Source organism: Girardinichthys multiradiatus, chromosome 14, assembly GCF_021462225.1.
Source record: "Girardinichthys multiradiatus isolate DD_20200921_A chromosome 14, DD_fGirMul_XY1, whole genome shotgun sequence".
Lineage (NCBI taxonomy): Eukaryota > Metazoa > Chordata > Actinopteri > Cyprinodontiformes > Goodeidae > Girardinichthys > Girardinichthys multiradiatus.
This window is the reverse complement of record NC_061807.1, coordinates 26,850,943-26,868,522: the sequence shown is the minus strand read 5'-3', so window position 1 is coordinate 26,868,522 and position 17,580 is coordinate 26,850,943. Positions and strand designations below refer to the sequence as shown.

General features: G+C 40.4%; 1 protein-coding gene across 4 annotated transcripts; it reads left to right on the top strand.

Moving 5' to 3' along the window:
- capgb (capping protein (actin filament), gelsolin-like b) lies at positions 1-16,168 on the top strand. Of its 4 annotated transcripts, XM_047386942.1 has the most exons (10): positions 12-150; positions 253-443; positions 4,848-5,041; positions 9,949-10,103; positions 13,049-13,207; positions 13,419-13,568; positions 13,681-13,767; positions 13,856-13,988; positions 15,589-15,680; positions 15,781-16,168. In XM_047386942.1, exons 3-10 carry the CDS (start codon positions 4,849-4,851, stop codon positions 15,844-15,846), a joined length of 1,035 nt encoding a protein of 344 aa, XP_047242898.1. In that variant the 5' UTR covers positions 12-150; positions 253-443; position 4,848; the 3' UTR covers positions 15,847-16,168. The 4 variants fall into 4 exon arrangements, with proteins under 4 accessions (XP_047242896.1, XP_047242898.1, XP_047242895.1 ...); XM_047386940.1 differs by lacking the exon at positions 253-443 and having other exon boundaries at positions 1-150; XM_047386939.1 differs by lacking the exon at positions 253-443 and having other exon boundaries at positions 32-150; positions 4,845-5,041.
- Positions 16,169-17,580: the final 1,412 nt, after the last annotated feature.

Here is a 17,580-nt window from a genome sequence, read left to right as displayed (position 1 = left end):
GCCGGGCTTTAGGCGACCACAGGCTGAGGCAGGAAATAGTTTGTGAATGTGTGTGTGTGTGTTTCCGTGCTTAAATACGTGTTTCTTCTTGCATTGCTGCGTTCTTCCCTGTCAGACGTGTTTGGTACCTGCATCGTCACCCTGTCTAACGTAAGTCTAACTTATTTCTATTCTTGGCATTTTTTGTCTTTTGATCACTCAGCTTCCTTTCATGACTTTCCCACGTTGTCTCCTTCTTTTTCCTTGCTCTAGCCCATTTTCCCCCTGACTGCTTGCTCATCACACTCCTTTTCCTGAAAGCAGCTGAACAATCTCAGACCAGGACAAGAAAGCTTCAGTCTTCTTTCAGCCCGGATCCACCCTGTCTGTCCAGCAATCCTTATTCCCTGCAATGCTCCTGTTATCAACGGGGAAAACCCTCATTTATGTGCCACATTTTCCATGTATGTGAAGCTGTTTTACAACTTCCTGAAAGTTGGAAGTGATTATCGGAACACACATTTATGAGCAGGAAGCTCGGTTACAACTTATTTATTTGTGATTTTCAACCACAAATTGTAATTTTACAAAATTCTTCTCTGTCCTGTAGATTTGATTCTTAACCAAACGTGATGTTTTTCATTTCAACGCTCACTCACAGGTCTCTCTGCTGCTATATCTCTATTGCTATTTGCTCAGCAAGGCACGACTGACTAATTGGGTCAATAACCCAGCAGCCTCGGGTCTTCACCTGAGTGGCTTCCCTGTCCTTCATCTAACCACACACCGTTTAAGAGGCCATACCTTTTTTATTAACTGAACTATTTTTGTTTTGTTTATTAAAACTCACATTTGCAGCCTTCGTTCCTGCTGTGTCAGCAGATTGATTGAGTTACAGACATGAATTGGATTAAATATTTAATTACCTTCAGCTGGATTAAATAGGATGTCAAGTGAAGAATATTTGCCCAAATTTACTAACAGTGCATTGCAAATGCCACACCCTAACGTTTCAACATTTTGTACCGTAACAACTGAAAACTTCAAGTTATTTTATTAGGATTTTATGTGATGGATCAACACAAAGTAGTACAAAATTGTGAAGGGGAAAGAAAATGAAACCTCAATTTGAAATTGTTTTACAACTAGAAATCTGATTCCTTAAATCAAATCCAGTTCAGCCAACTGTCCTTAGAAGTCAACCAATTAGTAAATAATGTGGTGAGCGTTTGTCTTCGGCCCCCTGAGTCAATATTTTGTAGAACCACCCTTCGCTGCAGTTAAACCTGCAGATCTTTTGGGATATGTCAAACTGAACATAGCATCTTCTACATGTAATCTATGTCCCCTTTTTGGCATGCGTCAAAGAATGGGACATTTTCTGTCTTTCTTTCTGCAATGACTTTCTTCTCTTCCTTAAAGGTCTCATGATCTACATCTGTTTGTGATTTTCTTCTCCCTTATGTTTGTATTTAGATCCATTCTGTGCCCATTAGCCTACCTTTCCTCAGTTCCCTGCTTATATTTTCCCTCAGCTCGTCCACATTCTGTTGATTGTACTCACCTGGTTTTCATGTAGCTCATTATCATCTCCACAGGATTTAAGTTCCTGGTTTCTGTTCCCTCTTTGCTGGATTCTCCTGTTACTCTGTTGCTGTCTCGCTGGTGTGTTTCCATGTATCTTGTAAGATTTCAGTTTTGTTATTAAAGGGTATCCTTATCATACGTTTGCCTCAGTCTGTTGCAATTTGCGTCTGCAACAACCTCAAAACATGACAAAAGGTCAGATTTGTGGAGTGCATGGCTAATAATTGTCCTGTTGACAGATTGTCTAACCTGATCTGTGGATCTCTGCAGCTCCTCCAGAGTTACCATTGGCCTCTTGGCTTCTCTGATAAATGCTCTCCTTAGGGGACCTGACAGTTTAGGAGGGCAGCCATGTCTTGCTAGGTTTGCTGTTGTGCCATAAACTTTCCATTTTCTTATGATGAATTATACAAATCTCTATGAGACGTTCAAAGCCTGGGGGAATTTTTTTATAATCTTTGAACTTTTCCACAGCCCTGACCTGTTTGCCGTGTTCCTTGATCTTCATGACGCCGTTTGTTTTCTAATGTTCTCCAAGAAACCTCTGAGGCCTTCACAGAACAGCTGAGTTATAGCGAAAAGAAATTAACACAGGGGCATTGATTTTATTTAGGGTTATCAGAGTAAAGGTGGTCTGTATACAATAGCAAGCTACATGTTTCAGATTTTTACCATTTTATTGTTATTCATCCCCTCATAATTATTGCACTACTTTGTCTTGATCAAGCACATAAGTTAACACTAAAATACACTGACATTTGTGGTTGCAACGTGACTAAATGTGAAAAAACATTGAACACTTTAATGCACTTAAATCCAGTTTATCCAGTTACTGTTAAAAGCGTATCTGTCTGAGAAAACCCAACTGATTGCAGTGACCTTTTTACTTTGCAGCAGTCCATCACCTGGGGCATTAGTACAAAGGGTCCAGTGCCAGACTGTCTACATGCCTGCTTAGTCAGTTTTGGTGTTAAGGTTTAGAAACTCATTCTTGTATACATAACGTAAACCTCATATATTATGGATAATTTAGAAAACAAGGAAGTTGTTTCATTTCCATCAGGACTTGCTTCCTGTAATGTGTTGACTCTTGCGAGAGCAGACTAGTTATCTGCAATTGTGGCTGTGAAGCATAAGTTTAGCTTTTTATACTTAGAAACATGGATGCTTATGTATATTTATGTTAAACGGGCAAATATCCTTCCAAATCCAAATTTTTGAATAAAAATATTTTGTTGGATAGGATACAATAGATATAGGAGCTTGCTCTTACAGTAATTATCAGCCTTGGTGCTTAGCTATAGCCAGGGTCCAGGAACCCGATTCTGCTCCCCCACCCTCTTTTCTCTGCACGCCGGGCGGCCTATCCACAGGCCGCAGGTAGGCTTTCATCACTGCGGCTCCAGTTTCCTCCCACATATAAGCTAACCGGGCCAGGTGAGCTCAAACACTCCTCCTCGGCAGGCTGCTTGATACCTAACAGCTTCCAAACACAACAAACAAACACACACTCCAGTGGGCACGCAGAATGGAGCCGGAGGCAGACAGCATGCCTGAGGCACCAGAGGATATCATACAGTTAAGTGGAGAGGGGCCTTCTTTCTTTGCTCTTACAGCGTCTCGTCCAGCACTGTAACCTTAACCCTGGGGCCTTTGTATGTGCTGCTCTGGGTCCTCTCTGTTTCCCTGCTCTCTTTGCTTCTCTGCTCCATCTCTACCATGTTTTATACTTTCATATATCCACTTTAGTGCACTGTCTCGCTCTCTTTCTGGGCTGATTTGGTCAGTGATAAGCGAGGGGCGATGGAGCTGCAATGGCATCCTGTTTATCAGACTACAAAGTTGATAACCAATTCTCTGTAATTTCACTGTTTCCACCTAATGAGATGTCTTCAAATATTACAGCAGAGGTTGTTTCCCTGTCTTCATGTGACTCTAAACATCATTTTCAAAATAAATATTTATTTCCCAGCCCTTCTTTATCTGTTTATAGTAGAAGCGTGATGCCTTTTTGGTAGCAAAACTGAACCATAAAGTTCTGACTTTTATAGTGACAGATATTGTTGTGTTTGTTGCTCCGCCTACAATATGTTTATTTCAACCTGTACTCTGTCATTATTGTAAAACTGTCTAAATATCTATAAATCAGCGGAGGAGCTCTAACCTAAGCAGTTAAATGTGGCTACAGCATACTCTTGATAAAGAGTCTGATTTCTTTCTGCGGAAGAAAACCTATATTTTTCCATATATATTATTGTCCATATTTACAATCAGAGCAATAATTTCAACCCATTCTGACAAATTAATGATTAAATTTAAAACACACAAACTTTGCATCTTGCACACCGCTGCCTATGTTTCTGGACTGCAGATACAACAGCCTTGCAATCAGCCAGTGGCATTACTGTTTATTCGGGCAGTAATGTTAAATTGGTGTTAAAACTGGGTCAGCAAAGCAGCAGCAGTTTTACTCTCTGCACCAGGTAGGGTGGCGCTAAGTTTCTAGCTTGTTTTTATTTAAATGACATCAGTTTCAACATGACATTTGGTGCAGAAGGGAGAAAAGATATAAAGGTTGATATGTACTGATTCATTTGTACAAATAAGGTAAACCAACAGCAAACAGGAAAAGGGTAGGCTTGTGGTTAGTTGGCCCAGTTACCGTTTTAGCATCTAAAGGCACTGCAGTAATTTTTTTCATCTTTTGCATTAACATGTTGAGTTAAAGAGGAGTGTGAGTGACACATCTGTCACAATCTGGTGCTACACTTGAGAAAGTGACCAGGTGAAGCTGTAGTTACTGCAGCAACGTCAGTCAGTCAGTCATTTTCTACCACTTATTCCATAGTGGGTTGCGGGGGAGCTGGTGCCTATCATCAGTAGTCTATGGGTCGAGAGGTGGGGTACACCCTGGACAGGTCGCCAGTCCATTGCAGGGCAACACACAAACTACTGCAGCAACGTGAGCTCTCATTTTATATCCAGTCTACTCTGTTGCTCTGAAATCAAATTGAATGTTTCTGCCTCTGGTTGATGGATGTTCAGTAAAAATCACAAGGAATTGGCTCTTTAAGGCTTAGGTCCTTCTTTCACTTCCTCTTTTTTCAACGTCTACATCTTTCCTAATAGAAACAGTAACTCAAAGCCACTTTTTTTAAGCTTCCTCTTCAGGTGGCCAACAATGTCTGACTCACCCATCAGATGAGTATCACATGAAGCTTCACTTAAATGCCTCTTTCCCTTTTTTTGCCTTAACAGTCTGGTCTCCTCTCTCCTAGCAGAATGTTCCCGCTCCAGCCAGTACCGGGTCAGTTCGGCCCAGAGGTCCGCAACCCTGGCCTTTGGGTGTGGAGGGTGGAGAAAATGAAGGCGGTGCAGCTGAATGCCTCCGAGGTGGGAGCCTTTTATAATGGAGACTCCTACTTGGTGCTGGAGAACCGGGGCGAGAAGGGAGCTGACCTCCACATGTGGATTGGTGAGAGATTGGATGGGGACTCGTTTTGCTTTTGTTACATGCATCAGTCATTCAGTTATTATAGGGTTGCAGCAATGTGCAGAAGTTTTAAACCATACCCAGACTTTCCTGGAATCTTTTAAAGTGGTTTTAATCAGCATGTTTTTAAGAGATTTCAATGTCTTTATATTACTTTTTTTGGAACCCCATTTTTGTAGCAATTTAAAACAAGTACTCACACTGAAATGGAAAGGTATGGGCGCTGTGTGGTGTAGCGGCGTCCCCGTCTTTTGAAAGATGCCTCTCTCATTTTCTGTCAGAAACAAGCTTCTTGGTTGAATGAAAATCAATTTTAGGTTTAAATACTTCAGGGGTGTGAAGAACTTTGGCCTTAACTGTATATACAGTGTTGTAAAAAAGTGTTTGCCCTATTTCTTATTTCTTTTTTTTTTTTTTTTTTTTGGGATGTTTGTCTCACTTAAGTCTTTCCATAATCAAACAAATTGAAATATTAGTCAAAGGCAAGTAAACACAAAATGCAGTTTTTGAATGAAGGTTGTTATTATTAAGGGAGAAAATAAATCCAACCCTACATGGCCCTGTGTGAAAGTAATCTCCCCCTAAACCTAATAACTGGTTGGGCTTGTTGTTGCTGGTTGAGCAAGTGGTTGCGCTAACTTGCAATGAGTCTTTTAGGCACTGTGGAGGACTTTTGGCCCATTCATCTTTGCAGAATTGATGTAATTTAGCCAGATTGGAGGATGTTTGAGCATAAACAGCCTTTCTAAGGTCATACCACAGCATCTCAATAGGATTGAGGTCAGGACTAGGCCACTCCAAAGCATTCATTTTATTTTTCTTCAGCTATTCAGAGGTGAACCTGCTGGTGTGTTTTGGATCACTGTCCTACTGCAGAACCAAAGCCGGTTTGAGCTTAAGGTCATGAACTGATGGTCGGACATTCTCCTTCAGGATTTTTTGATAGGCAGCAGGGTTCCATTTATCACAGCAAGTCTTCCCGGTCCTGAAGCAGCAAACAGCCCCAGACCATCACACTACCACCACCATATTTTACTGTTGGTATGATGTTCTTTTTCTGAAACGCATTTTTACTCCAGATGTAATGGGACACACACCTTCCAAAAGGTTCAACGTTTGTCTTGACAGACCACAGAGTATTTTCCCAAAAGCCTCTGTGGATCATCAAGATGTTTTCTGGAGAAACTGAGATGAGCCTTAATGTTCTTTTTGCTCAGCAGTGGTTTTCGTCTTGGAACTTGGTTGTGCTGGCCATTTTTGCCCAGTCTCTTTCTTAATGTGGATACATGAACATTGACCTTAACTGAGTCAAGTGAGGCCTGCAGTTCTTTGGATGCTGTTGTGGGGTCTTCTGTGACCTCTTGGATGCAACGCCCTTTGGGTAATTTTGGCTGGCCGACGACTCGTGAGAAGGTTCACCGTGTTTTCTCCATTTGTGGATAATGGCTCTCACTGTGGTTTGCTGTCCCAAAGCTTTAGAAATGCCTTCATAACCTTTTCCAGACTGATAGATCTCAATTGCTTTCTTTCTCGTTTGTTCCTGAATTTCTTTGGGTCTCGGCATGATGTCTGGCTTTTGAGGATTTTTTGGTCTACTTCACTTTGTTAGGCAGGTCCTACTTAAATGATTTCTTGATTGAGAACAGGTGTGGCAGTAATCAGGCCTGGGTGTGGCTAGAGAAAGCGAACTCAGGTGTGATTAACCACTGTTAAGTTTTAAGGGGTGGGGACAATCACTTTTTCACACAGGGCCATGTAGGTCTGGATTTGTTTTCCATTAATAATAATAATAATAATAAAAACCTTAAGTTAAAAACTGAATTCTATGTTTACTTGTGTAGTCTTTGATTGGTATTTCAATTTGTTTGATTATCTGAAACACTTAAGTGTGACAAACATGCAAAAAGTAAGAAATCAAGAACGGGACAAACAAAGTTTTTCACATCACTGTACTTGTACCAATACATGATGCACTATATTTCTTATGTTCTTCTTTTTTTACTTCTTTGTTTAAAAGGATCAGGAAGAAGTATAAACCTCTGATTCTAATCTGATCTTCCAATACATTTATTTACACAAATATACACAGGCAAACCTTAGCTGTCTTAGTCAGTCTGTATAGTTTTTTGAACTGATTTGCAGGAGCTGCATGAGAGTCTAAACATTTGCACCTGGTTGTGGTTCCTTCTCCAGTTTCCAGTTTCTGTTTTACTCCATCCTACAAAAGAGCTGACCAATGTGCGTTGCTTACTGCACACCTCAGCCTGGTCCAAGTGCTGCGGCTGAATAACCGATGACCCCTGGCAGCGCTGGTGATGACACATGAGCCACCACGCTGACCTGCCGCAGCAGTCAGGCTTCATGCACAGGGACAATGGGAGGGAGAGAAGGATGGGGAAGAAGTGGGGGGGAATACAGGGAAGGTTTTTGAGTGGCTCTCATTATAAATGCAGGAGGAACGTTACAGTTCTCAAATGTGGCCATTGTTCCCAGCATGTATCCGGTGCTTAGGTAACACTAAGCTGTCTGTCACAGCTCAGAGAGCGCTCTGTTTGTTCAAGCATGTGTTTCTGTAAGAACTGCCCTTCTTCACTTGTTTACAGATAAACACTAAAGTTTCTCATTATTCAGTTTTCAACCATTTAACTGCATGACCAGTGACAGATTAGGTGCAATTTCCAGTATGCAATTTTACACCTGTTTTTGTTTCTATTTCCTTCCCTTCTATTTAACCCCATTTAAATAAACAATCGATCTTTGAAACAAGCGTTTATTCAGTTCACAGAGATAAAAGGGATATAATCCTGATAAAACAGGCAGCATAAACACATATAATGATCTTTATACTGAGGTCACGATCTAGCTGCATGATGAACCATGTGATGACACAGTTTTCAAGTTACCGCAGTACTCCTTTCTGCTTTAGGATGCACATGAAAAGATTTGGTTGAAGCTTGCAGAGAGTGATGGACTTAGTAATAGGACCCATTTTCAATTCTCTAGCAGAGTTTTTTGGATTATCGTTAAAGATATATAGTTTAAAGAGTTAATGAAGTGATGTGCTCAAACAAAGCTCATTGGGCTTTTGGAAGAGAACCAGGCCCGTAATGTCACAGATCCTCCATCGTTCTTGCATGTTTTCTGCACTAAAAGTTGAATTTTTCTTTAATTTTCAGTGTTATTTGTTTATTATGTTTTTCAGTTTTACTTCCACAGGTAAAAGCATATAATCAGTTATCATGAGCTTCCCCCGATCACTTGGACTGCTTAATATTCTGACCAGAGCACCTTCTTCCACATGTTTGCTCTGTCCTCTACATCTGCATGACGACGAAATTTCCAACTGCGTTTGTTTTTGAGTAAATTAGTTAGGGATATCTGAGTAAAAGGGCCCAGATTCCAGATACTCAGCACAGTATACTTTGTAAACCTTTGTTATAATAAAAAATGAAACAAGGCAACACTTTACTTACTACTCTTCACAGTTATACACTGATTTGTGGTGTTCTGTCAAATATAAAAACAATATTGATGTTTATGATTTTCAACATGATGAAAGGTGAAAAAAGTAAAAAAAAAAAAAGACACCTTCAGCTTTTTCCAAAAGTCCAAAACTTTTGTTTTTTGCTTTTGCAATGAACGTGAAAGAAAATATTTCTGCTTAGAGCACGAGTTTGTCTTGGTGTTGAGCTGACAACACTCTTAGAGTTTCAACCCATTCTGACAAATTAATGATTAAATTTAAAACACACAAACTTTGCATCATGCACACCGCTGCCTATGTTTCTGGACTGCAGATACAACAGCCTTGCAATCAGCCAGTGGCATTACTGTTTATTCGGGCAATAATGTCAAATTGGTGTTAAAACTGGGTCAGCAAAGCAGCAGCAGTTTTACTCTCTGCACCAGGTAGGGTGGCGCTAAGTTTCTAGCTTGTTTTTATTTAAATGACATCAGTTTCAACATTACATTTGGTGCAGAGGGGAGAAAAGATATAAAGGTTGATATGTACTGATTCATTTGTACAAATAAGGTAAACCAACAGCAAACAGGAAAAGGGTAGGCTTGTGGTTAGTTGGCCCAGTTACCGTTTTAGCATCTAAAGGCACTGCAGTAATTTTTTTCATCTTTTGCATTAACATGTTGAGTTAAAGAGGAGTGTGAGTGACACATCTGTCACAATCTGGTGCTACACTTGAGAAAGTGAGCAGGTGAAGCTGTAGTTACTGCAGCAACGTCAGTCAGTCAGTCATTTTCTACCGCTTATTCCATAGTGGGTTGCGGGGGAGCTGGTGCCTATCTTCAGTAGTCTATGGGCGAGAGGTGGGGTACACCCTGGACAGGTCGCCAGTCCATTGCAGGGCAACACACAAACTACTGCAGCAACGTGAGCTCTCATTTTATATCCAGTCTACTCTGTTGCTCTGAAATCAAATTGAATGTTTCTGCCTCTGGTTGATGGATGTTCAGTAAGATAAGAGGTTGTCTACATTTTTACAGGCTGTGTCATGGTTCAGTAACATTGACCTACTCCCAATAATCAAACAGCTCCTACATTTTAAGCAGCTCTTTGCATGTCTCTGTGGTCACCTCCCCTCATCTGTAATCATCTCTGGGCCTTTCTGGTTAGAAAGCTTCTTACCATGAAACCTCTTTAGTTTCCAGGACCTTCAGAGAAATTTAGGCCCAGGTTCCGAAATGTTAATGTTGTTTAAAGAAAAACGTTTTTGACATCTTTGGTTATTATATTGAACGACTCTTGATCCTGAAGAAACATAGTTGAAGCAGAACAGATCATTGCTGTTCCTGAGAACAAAACCAAAAAACAACAGGCCTGATAACATTTTAATTATTCTCCCCTCTCTGACTGTTTCCCTCCCTGTCTTCAGGAGAGAAGTCCTCTCGGGACGAGCAGGTAGCCTGTGCCATGTTGGCCACCCAGCTGGACAACTTCCTTGGTGGTGATCCCATCCAGCACAGGCAGGTTCAGGGCTTCGAGACCCCTCAGTTCATGGAGCTCTTCCCCAGAGGGGTCAGCTACAAGGTGAGCCACAACTGTGGAAATACAAGTACATTATGGAATGAAACCTTTTTAATATTTGAGAACTCACAGCTGCAGAACGTTATGTGTAAAAGTGACATCTCAACAGAATATTATTCAGTTAAAAGCTTCTTTAAGACCAGAAACAGTTTTCTAGCCTTGTAGTGCAGAACAGAAGAAGAAAAGAATTGGATTTTATTGAAAAGGTCAAAATGCTTATATTAATATTTGTTTGTCCTTGGGCACTAATATCTCTCGGTTTGGCATTACCTGATCATTGAATGAGCTCTAAAATAAAAGTGTACTCAGACCCCTCATCATCAGTATGAATGTTATATTAATTTGGCTTGTAAATATTTATTCAAACTATTCTTGAATGGTAATTGAGCAAACTACTGTAATTATTTTTTATAAACAATAATTAGGTGGATGTGTTTACATTTTTTTGATTGTTTTCAAATCTTTCTGGCTCAAATACATAGATATAGGTACATGCCCCCATGATTTTGCCCATTTTGTATCCATTAACAAGCTTCTGGTAATTCTGCCTGGTTATTTGACCCCTTTTCCTACCAGAAGAGTTAAGATTGGGGCTTTGTGAAGGTTAATTTTAGCTTCCTTTATCCATTTCAAAACTAGTCTTGATATGTTTAGGATTATTTTCCAGTTTTATCCAGGTTTCAAACATGTAACTCTTGATCTGAAGTGAAGTACCCCTCCATCTTCATTATTCCATCCACAAAGTGCAATGCATGATGCTGCCACCACCATGCTTACCAGTTGGTACAGTGCTAGGTTAGGTTTGTAACTTCACCTTGACAGTTAGCTCCAGTCTGAATATGAACATTTCCCTTATCTGGGTGAACAGCTGTGATTTTCAGTCAAGCTTGAAAGTTTTGATTCTGGAGCGGGGTCTTCTGTCGTGGTCAGCACCCCTCTTTGTTCAAGCCTCTTCAAAGCTTTACCATGGACATCGACACTGGTGTTTCAACATCTTCCAGTTCATGGCAGGGTTGGTGGTTCCTTGGTTGTTTCTGAACATCCTAACCAATTTCCTGTGGTCTGACAGCGAGAGTTTGTGTAAAACTGTTTAAGCCTGGAAATAGTTGGACGTTTCAACATGCCAAAGATACCAAACCCACATCGAAGCTGGTTTTAGAATGAACAAACTAGGCTAACAATAACTATCTGAAATGGCTTCCTAACAGAACGGGTCAGTACCAATTTGAATTATTTCGATTAGGTCAGGAATCATGGTCAAATAAACATCCTAGATTATGCCAGAAGGTTGTTGCTGGACGCCAAAAATGTGGGTTGAATTGCATTTACAGTAAATTAATCAAGTGGTCAAATACATCCAAATTGTTTCTGTTTTTCTCCTTTGATTGTCACATTATGATGAGGATTATTTTTGTCTTAAAAACGTCCTATTGAATAGAAACGTTTGTAAAGTTTGTCTAAATTGGTTGTAAAGTTTACTTTTCTATCTTTTTATGGCTGGATTCTTCGTCCTGGCTCTCATAAATACAGGGGTTGGACAATGAAACTGAAACACCTGTCATTTTAGTGTGGGAGGTTTCATGGCTAAATTGGACCAGCCTGGTAGCCAGTCTTCATTGATTGCACATTGCACCAATAAGAGCAGAGTGTGAAGGTTCAATTAGCAGGATAAGAGCACAGTTTTGCTCAAAATATTGAAATGCACACAACATTATGGGTGACATACCAGAGTTCAAAAGAGGACAAATTGTTGGTGCACGTCTTGCTGGCGCATCTGTGACCAAGACAGCAAGTCTTTGTGATGTATCAAGAGCCACGGTATCCAGGGTAATGTCAGCATACCACCAAGAAGGATGAACCACATCCAACAGGGTTAACTGTGGACGCAAGAGGAAGCTGTCTGAAAGGGTTGTTCGGGTGCTAACCCGGATTGTATCCAAAAAATATAAAACCACGGCTGCCCAAATCACGGCAGAATTAAATGTGCACCTCAACTCTCCTGTTTCCACCAGAACTGTCCGTCGGGAGCTCCACAGGGTCAATATACACGGCCGGGCTGCTATAGCCAAACCTTTGGTCATTCATGCCAATGCCAAACGTCGGTTTCAATGGTGCAAGGAGCGCAAATCTTAGGCTGTGGACAATGTGAAACATGTATTGTTCTCTGATGAGTCCACCTTGTCCGTTTTCCCCACATCCGGGAGAGTTACGGTGTGGAGAAGCCCCAAAGAAGCGTACCACCCAGACTGTTGCATGCCCAGAGTGAAGCATGGGGGTGGATCAGTGATGGTTTGGGCTGCTATATCATGGCATTCCCTTGGCCCAATACTTGTGCTAGATGGGCGCGTCACTGCCAAGGACTACCGAACCATTCTTGAGGACCATGTGCATCCAATGGTTCAAACATTGTATCCTGAAGGCGGTGCCGTGTATCAGGATGACAATGCACCAATACACACAGCAAGACTGGTGAAAGATTGGTTTGATGAACATGAAAGTGAAGTTTAACATCTCCCATGGCCTGCACAGTCACCAGATCTAAATATTATTGAGCCACTTTAGGGTGTTTTGGAGGTGCGAGTTAGGAAACGTTTTCCTCCACCAGTATCACGTAGTGACCTGGCCACTATCCTGCAAGAAGAATGGCTTAAAATCCCTCTGACCACTGTGCAGGACTTGTATATGTCATTCCCAAGGCCGCAAAAGGAGGCCCTACACCACACTAATAAATTATTGTGGTCTAAAACCAGGTGTTTCAGTTTCATTGTCCAACCCCTGTATATGACTGTGATAAAACAAATTTCTGATAATTTGTATGGTTGTTTAGGTAAGCCTGGCTACAACTAACATAGACTTCCACATAATAATCTTTGATTTTCCTTTGAGTCAAAATGGCCCAAACATTAAAAACTCAATGCTTTACAGTGAAGGTTTCGGTTCTTTCACAGGAGGGTGGCATTGAGTCGGGTTTCAGGAGGCCACAGGGCAGTGGGACGGTGCAGAGGCTGTACCAGATCAAAGGGAAACGCAACATCCGTGCCAAGGAGGTGGAGCTGTCCTGGAGCAGCTTTAACAAGGGTGACTGCTTCATCCTTGACCTCGGTGAGGTAAGATAATCCAACTGAATGTGAAACATGCACATAAAAGCTGCAGCCAAAGTGCAAATTTCCTCTCTGAAATGCGAGGGAGCGGTTGGTTCACTCCAATGCAAAGCAGTCAAAATTAAACCTCAAATAATGCACATGTTGCATAAAGCCATAAGGCTTCTGCACAAAGTTTCTGCAACTTATTCTCGGATGCTGGCTTGCCGCTCTGCAGACAATCCTGTCATGGACCGGATCACAGGCCAACATGTTCGAGAAGCAGAAAGTGCGTGAGATTGCTTCGCTGATCAGAGACACGGACAGACATGGAAAAGCTCGCGTTGTGGACAGTTCTGAGGGGGAAGAGCCTGAGGAAATGCTGAAGGTACAAACAAACTGATGATTGGTTTAGTTTATGGGATTTCTGTGATCTCCAGGTCACGAGTTTCGATTAAAAACAGGTAAACTCTTTGATAACTGTCTGTGTTTTTCACCAGGTGCTGGGTCCAATGCCAGCTCTGGCAGAAAGCACGCCGGAAGAAGACAACAAAGCCGACGCTTCCAACTCTGCATCCCTCTACAAGGTTACTTCAGCCACAACCCCTCCTCACCAAACATTTGTGTTACCAAACTAGAGATATAGAGCTGAACTAGTCTTTAACCCCTCTGTAGGTATCTGATGCCACAGGCTCCATGAAGACAACTATGGTGTCAGAGAAAAGCCCATTTGCCAAGGAGCTGCTTGTCCGGGACGACTGCTTCATTCTGGACAATGGAGCAAACGGAAAAATCTTCGTCTGGAAAGGTGACAAAAAATCCTCCTGAACCCAAAAGAGGAAACATGTTTCTCCTGAAGTACATGCAGGCAAAAAGTGATATTCGGTATTTTGGAAAATTACATTTTATTGCACTTAGTGAGAAATTACATTGATTTGAGTATTTTAACAGAACAACAGCACAAAATGCACATCTGGGAGCAAGAAAACATCTACCAATTAAAAGACAATTGAAGCAGTAACTCCTGGCTTAATATATTTATCAATTGGTTTAAAGAATTTTGCAAAGAATGTCAAATTAGTGATTATCAGATTTACTTTGACTTTATTTCACTGCAGAAACAATGAACCCAAGATCAGGTTTAGCTAATAGACTTGTTATATAGGCCTATCATCAGCTTTTAAAAACATTAACAGTGAAGACGTTAATGTCATAAATTGGTGCAAAAAGATGTGATTTTGAGGTGCACAAATAAGAGGATCTACATGTGGAGATTATTCAGGTGCTGAACAGAAATGTTTTTTTAGAGATAGATCAGATCAAATTCACATATTTCTCCATCTACACTGTGTTATATCTCTATACGAGTCACAGAATCTGATAAAAGAAAAGATGGACAACAACGTGTGTGTCATCCTCGTGCATGCATGATAAATATGGTTGTCCCAACCTATTTTTATAATGTGCTGCAGGTTTGAATGGATGCACAGTGGCTTTATTTACCAGAATTACTGTGACAATTATGCTCTGCACATTCAATGGAAATGTAGAGGATATTTGTAAGCTATCAGTCAATGTTGTGTTAGATGTTTTGGGAGAGAATACCAAAAGGTAAATTTCACACAAAAAATACTGAGAATCCCCCAGAAGAACACAATACCCACAGTGATACACGGTGGTGGCGCCATCATGCTTGTTTAAATTGGAACTATGTTTTTGTCAAGATGAGTGAAATCATAAACAGTTTCAAATACTGGTCAGGTTTGATGGTGTCACCTAAAAAGGGCTGTGGCCAGAAGATCCTCTCATAATCTGATTTTTATAGACACCTATCAAAGAAAAAGAAGACTGACATTTAATCACAAGTTGCTTTGGAAAATGTTAATTTTAAAGGTGTGAAAAATTAAGCCACCAACATATTGCAGATTTTTCTTTTCTACATTCATTACTTTGAACAGATGTGTTTGTTTTTCAGTTTTATTGTGCAAGATGAATGTCATTAAAGGTGGATGAAAGTCACATCACAAAAATCTGGCATTTAAACAGGGATGTGCACAAATAAAACATTAATTTGGTGAGAAAAATAGGAAAAAAGCTGTACTTGGTTTGTTCTGTCTGTAGAGGAGTAACAGAATAAATGCAAGAATCAATACGTTTATTTTCTTTTAGATAAAACAAGTTTTAGTGAAAGTGTTACTTTGGTCACTTTGAACTTCACATACCTAAATAAGCAGACTCAAAGCACTCTTATGAAACTTTTGCTCCTCTAGGTTTTCCCAAAGCACAGTGCATATGTGATATTAATGGAAAATAAAGTAAAAAGACAGACACTCGTGGCTCCACTCTGTTCGGCTTACGGTCCTGTCTTAGAGAAATATAAGCTCTGATAGTCAACTCTTAACCATCAGGTCATGGAGCAAATGCAGAGGAGAAGACGGTGGCCATGCAGATAGCAGACAACTTCATCGACCAAATGAAGTACCCCAGAATGAAAACACAGGTGGGTTTAAACAGAAACACGGAGTGTAGATGGGAACATCATTGATGCCAGTTTTAACCCCTAAGTGCACAGTTCAAGTAAGAGTGTTATTGTCCTGCAGGTGGAGATCCTGCCTCAAGGGAAGGAGACCATCATTTTCAAGCAATTCTTCAAGAACTGGAACTAAACATCTCACTGGGAACCTTCACCAGATCCTGCAAACCTGAAATCAGACAGGATTAAACTCAAAACATGTTTTTTGTTGTTGTTGTTTTTTTTATAAAAGCATTCTGGTGTATGTACATACTTCAAGGTTAACATGCAGGTTGCTGGTTTTGAATATCTTAGAATCAGAGATTTGATGCCACTTTTATAAAAAAAAGACGTATTTCTTGTGGTGAGAGTTTGAACAAATCAAAAAAGTATTAAGAGAACTGGATAATGTACATTTGTTCAACAGTATCACAGATTTGTCTGAAGCAGAAGAATAAATCTGAAAGTTCTCACTGCTCCTGGTGTGTTTACTGTCCACAGCTTGTATCGGTTGGTTTCAAGTTGAGCTTGAAGAAGGTTTGGCATTTAAATGCTAAATGGACTGAACTTACAAAGCGTCTTTCCTGTCATATCGACCACTCAAAGCGCTTTACACTAGAATCACATTAACCCAATCGCACTTACTAATGCACAAACATTCATACACCGATACACAGATCGGTAGGCAACTTGAGATTAAGTGCTTTGCCCAGGGGCACATCGACATGTGGCAGGAGGAAGCTGGAATTCAACCCACAACTTTCAGATTGCGAAACAATTACTCTTCTCACTGACCCATAGTCGCCTTTACATAACCTGCATTCAGCTGCCACGACTGCACCGCCCTTATCTGCTCACCGAGTCACTAGGGAAGCATTCAACTGTCACACCATCCCTCTTATAAGGAGGAGGAGCTCAATGACCTTCAAAGTCAACCAGCTGATGAGCTGTAATTGTGGCAGCCCAAATTATATTGCATAACTTATCTTTATAGTTCAGGTTGAAGCAAAAACAAAAAGTAAAGAAAGACAGAAAAGACGTTTTTCTTTACGATAACTCAATGTGCATAAACTACAGTGTTAAAGGCATTACATCAGAGATGATACACCAGCAGTGAACTGTCACAGAGAGCATTTTCTGAAGAAAAGTAGCTTTGAGATATCAATTTTATGCCTTTTAATTGTAGAGAGGTGCTTGGCAGCTTTGTGGTAGAGCTGGGCGATATGGGGAAAAAAATCCTTACGATGTGATTTTAGATTCTCGTTTCAAAGTTCGTATCTGTTTCAGTAGAAACTTGAAGAACAAATTAAAATAAGCAATAACACATTAAAAATAACTGATGAGATTAACTTAAACAAAACAATAAATTCCCTTAAGAACTGTGTGATTTTATGAATTAAAAGACACTTTCTCAACTAGAAATATATATAAATATGTATATACATATATATACAGGTCCTTCTCAAAATATTAGCATATTGTGATAAAGTTCATTATTTTCCATAATGTAATGATGAAAATTTAACATTCATATATTTTAGATTCATTGCACACTAACTGAAATATTTCAGGTCTTTTATTGTCTTAATATGGATGATTTTGGCATACAGCTCATGAAAACCCAAAATTCCTATCTCACAAAATTAGCATATTTCATCCGACCAATAAAAGAAAAGTGTTTTTAATACAAAAAACGTCAACCTTCAAATAATCATGTACAGTTATGCACTCAACACTTGGTCGGGAATCCTTTTGCAGAAATGACTGCTTCAATGCGGCGTGGCATGGAGGCAATCAGCCTGTGGCACTGCTGAGGTCTTATGGAGGCCCAGGATGCTTCGATAGCGGCCTTTAGCTCATCCAGAGTGTTGGGTCTTGAGTCTCTCAA

Coding starts and splice junctions, on each gene's coding strand:
- capgb (XM_047386939.1), top strand. CDS start 47: ATGTGTGTGTGTGTGTTTCCGTGCTTAAATACGTGTTTCTTCTTGCAT. Junction 13,768..13,855: donor ACTCTGCATCCCTCTACAAG/GTTACTTCAGCC, acceptor ACCCCTCTGTAG/GTATCTGATGCCACAGGCTC. Junction 15,681..15,780: donor ACCCCAGAATGAAAACACAG/GTGGGTTTAAAC, acceptor ATTGTCCTGCAG/GTGGAGATCCTGCCTCAAGG.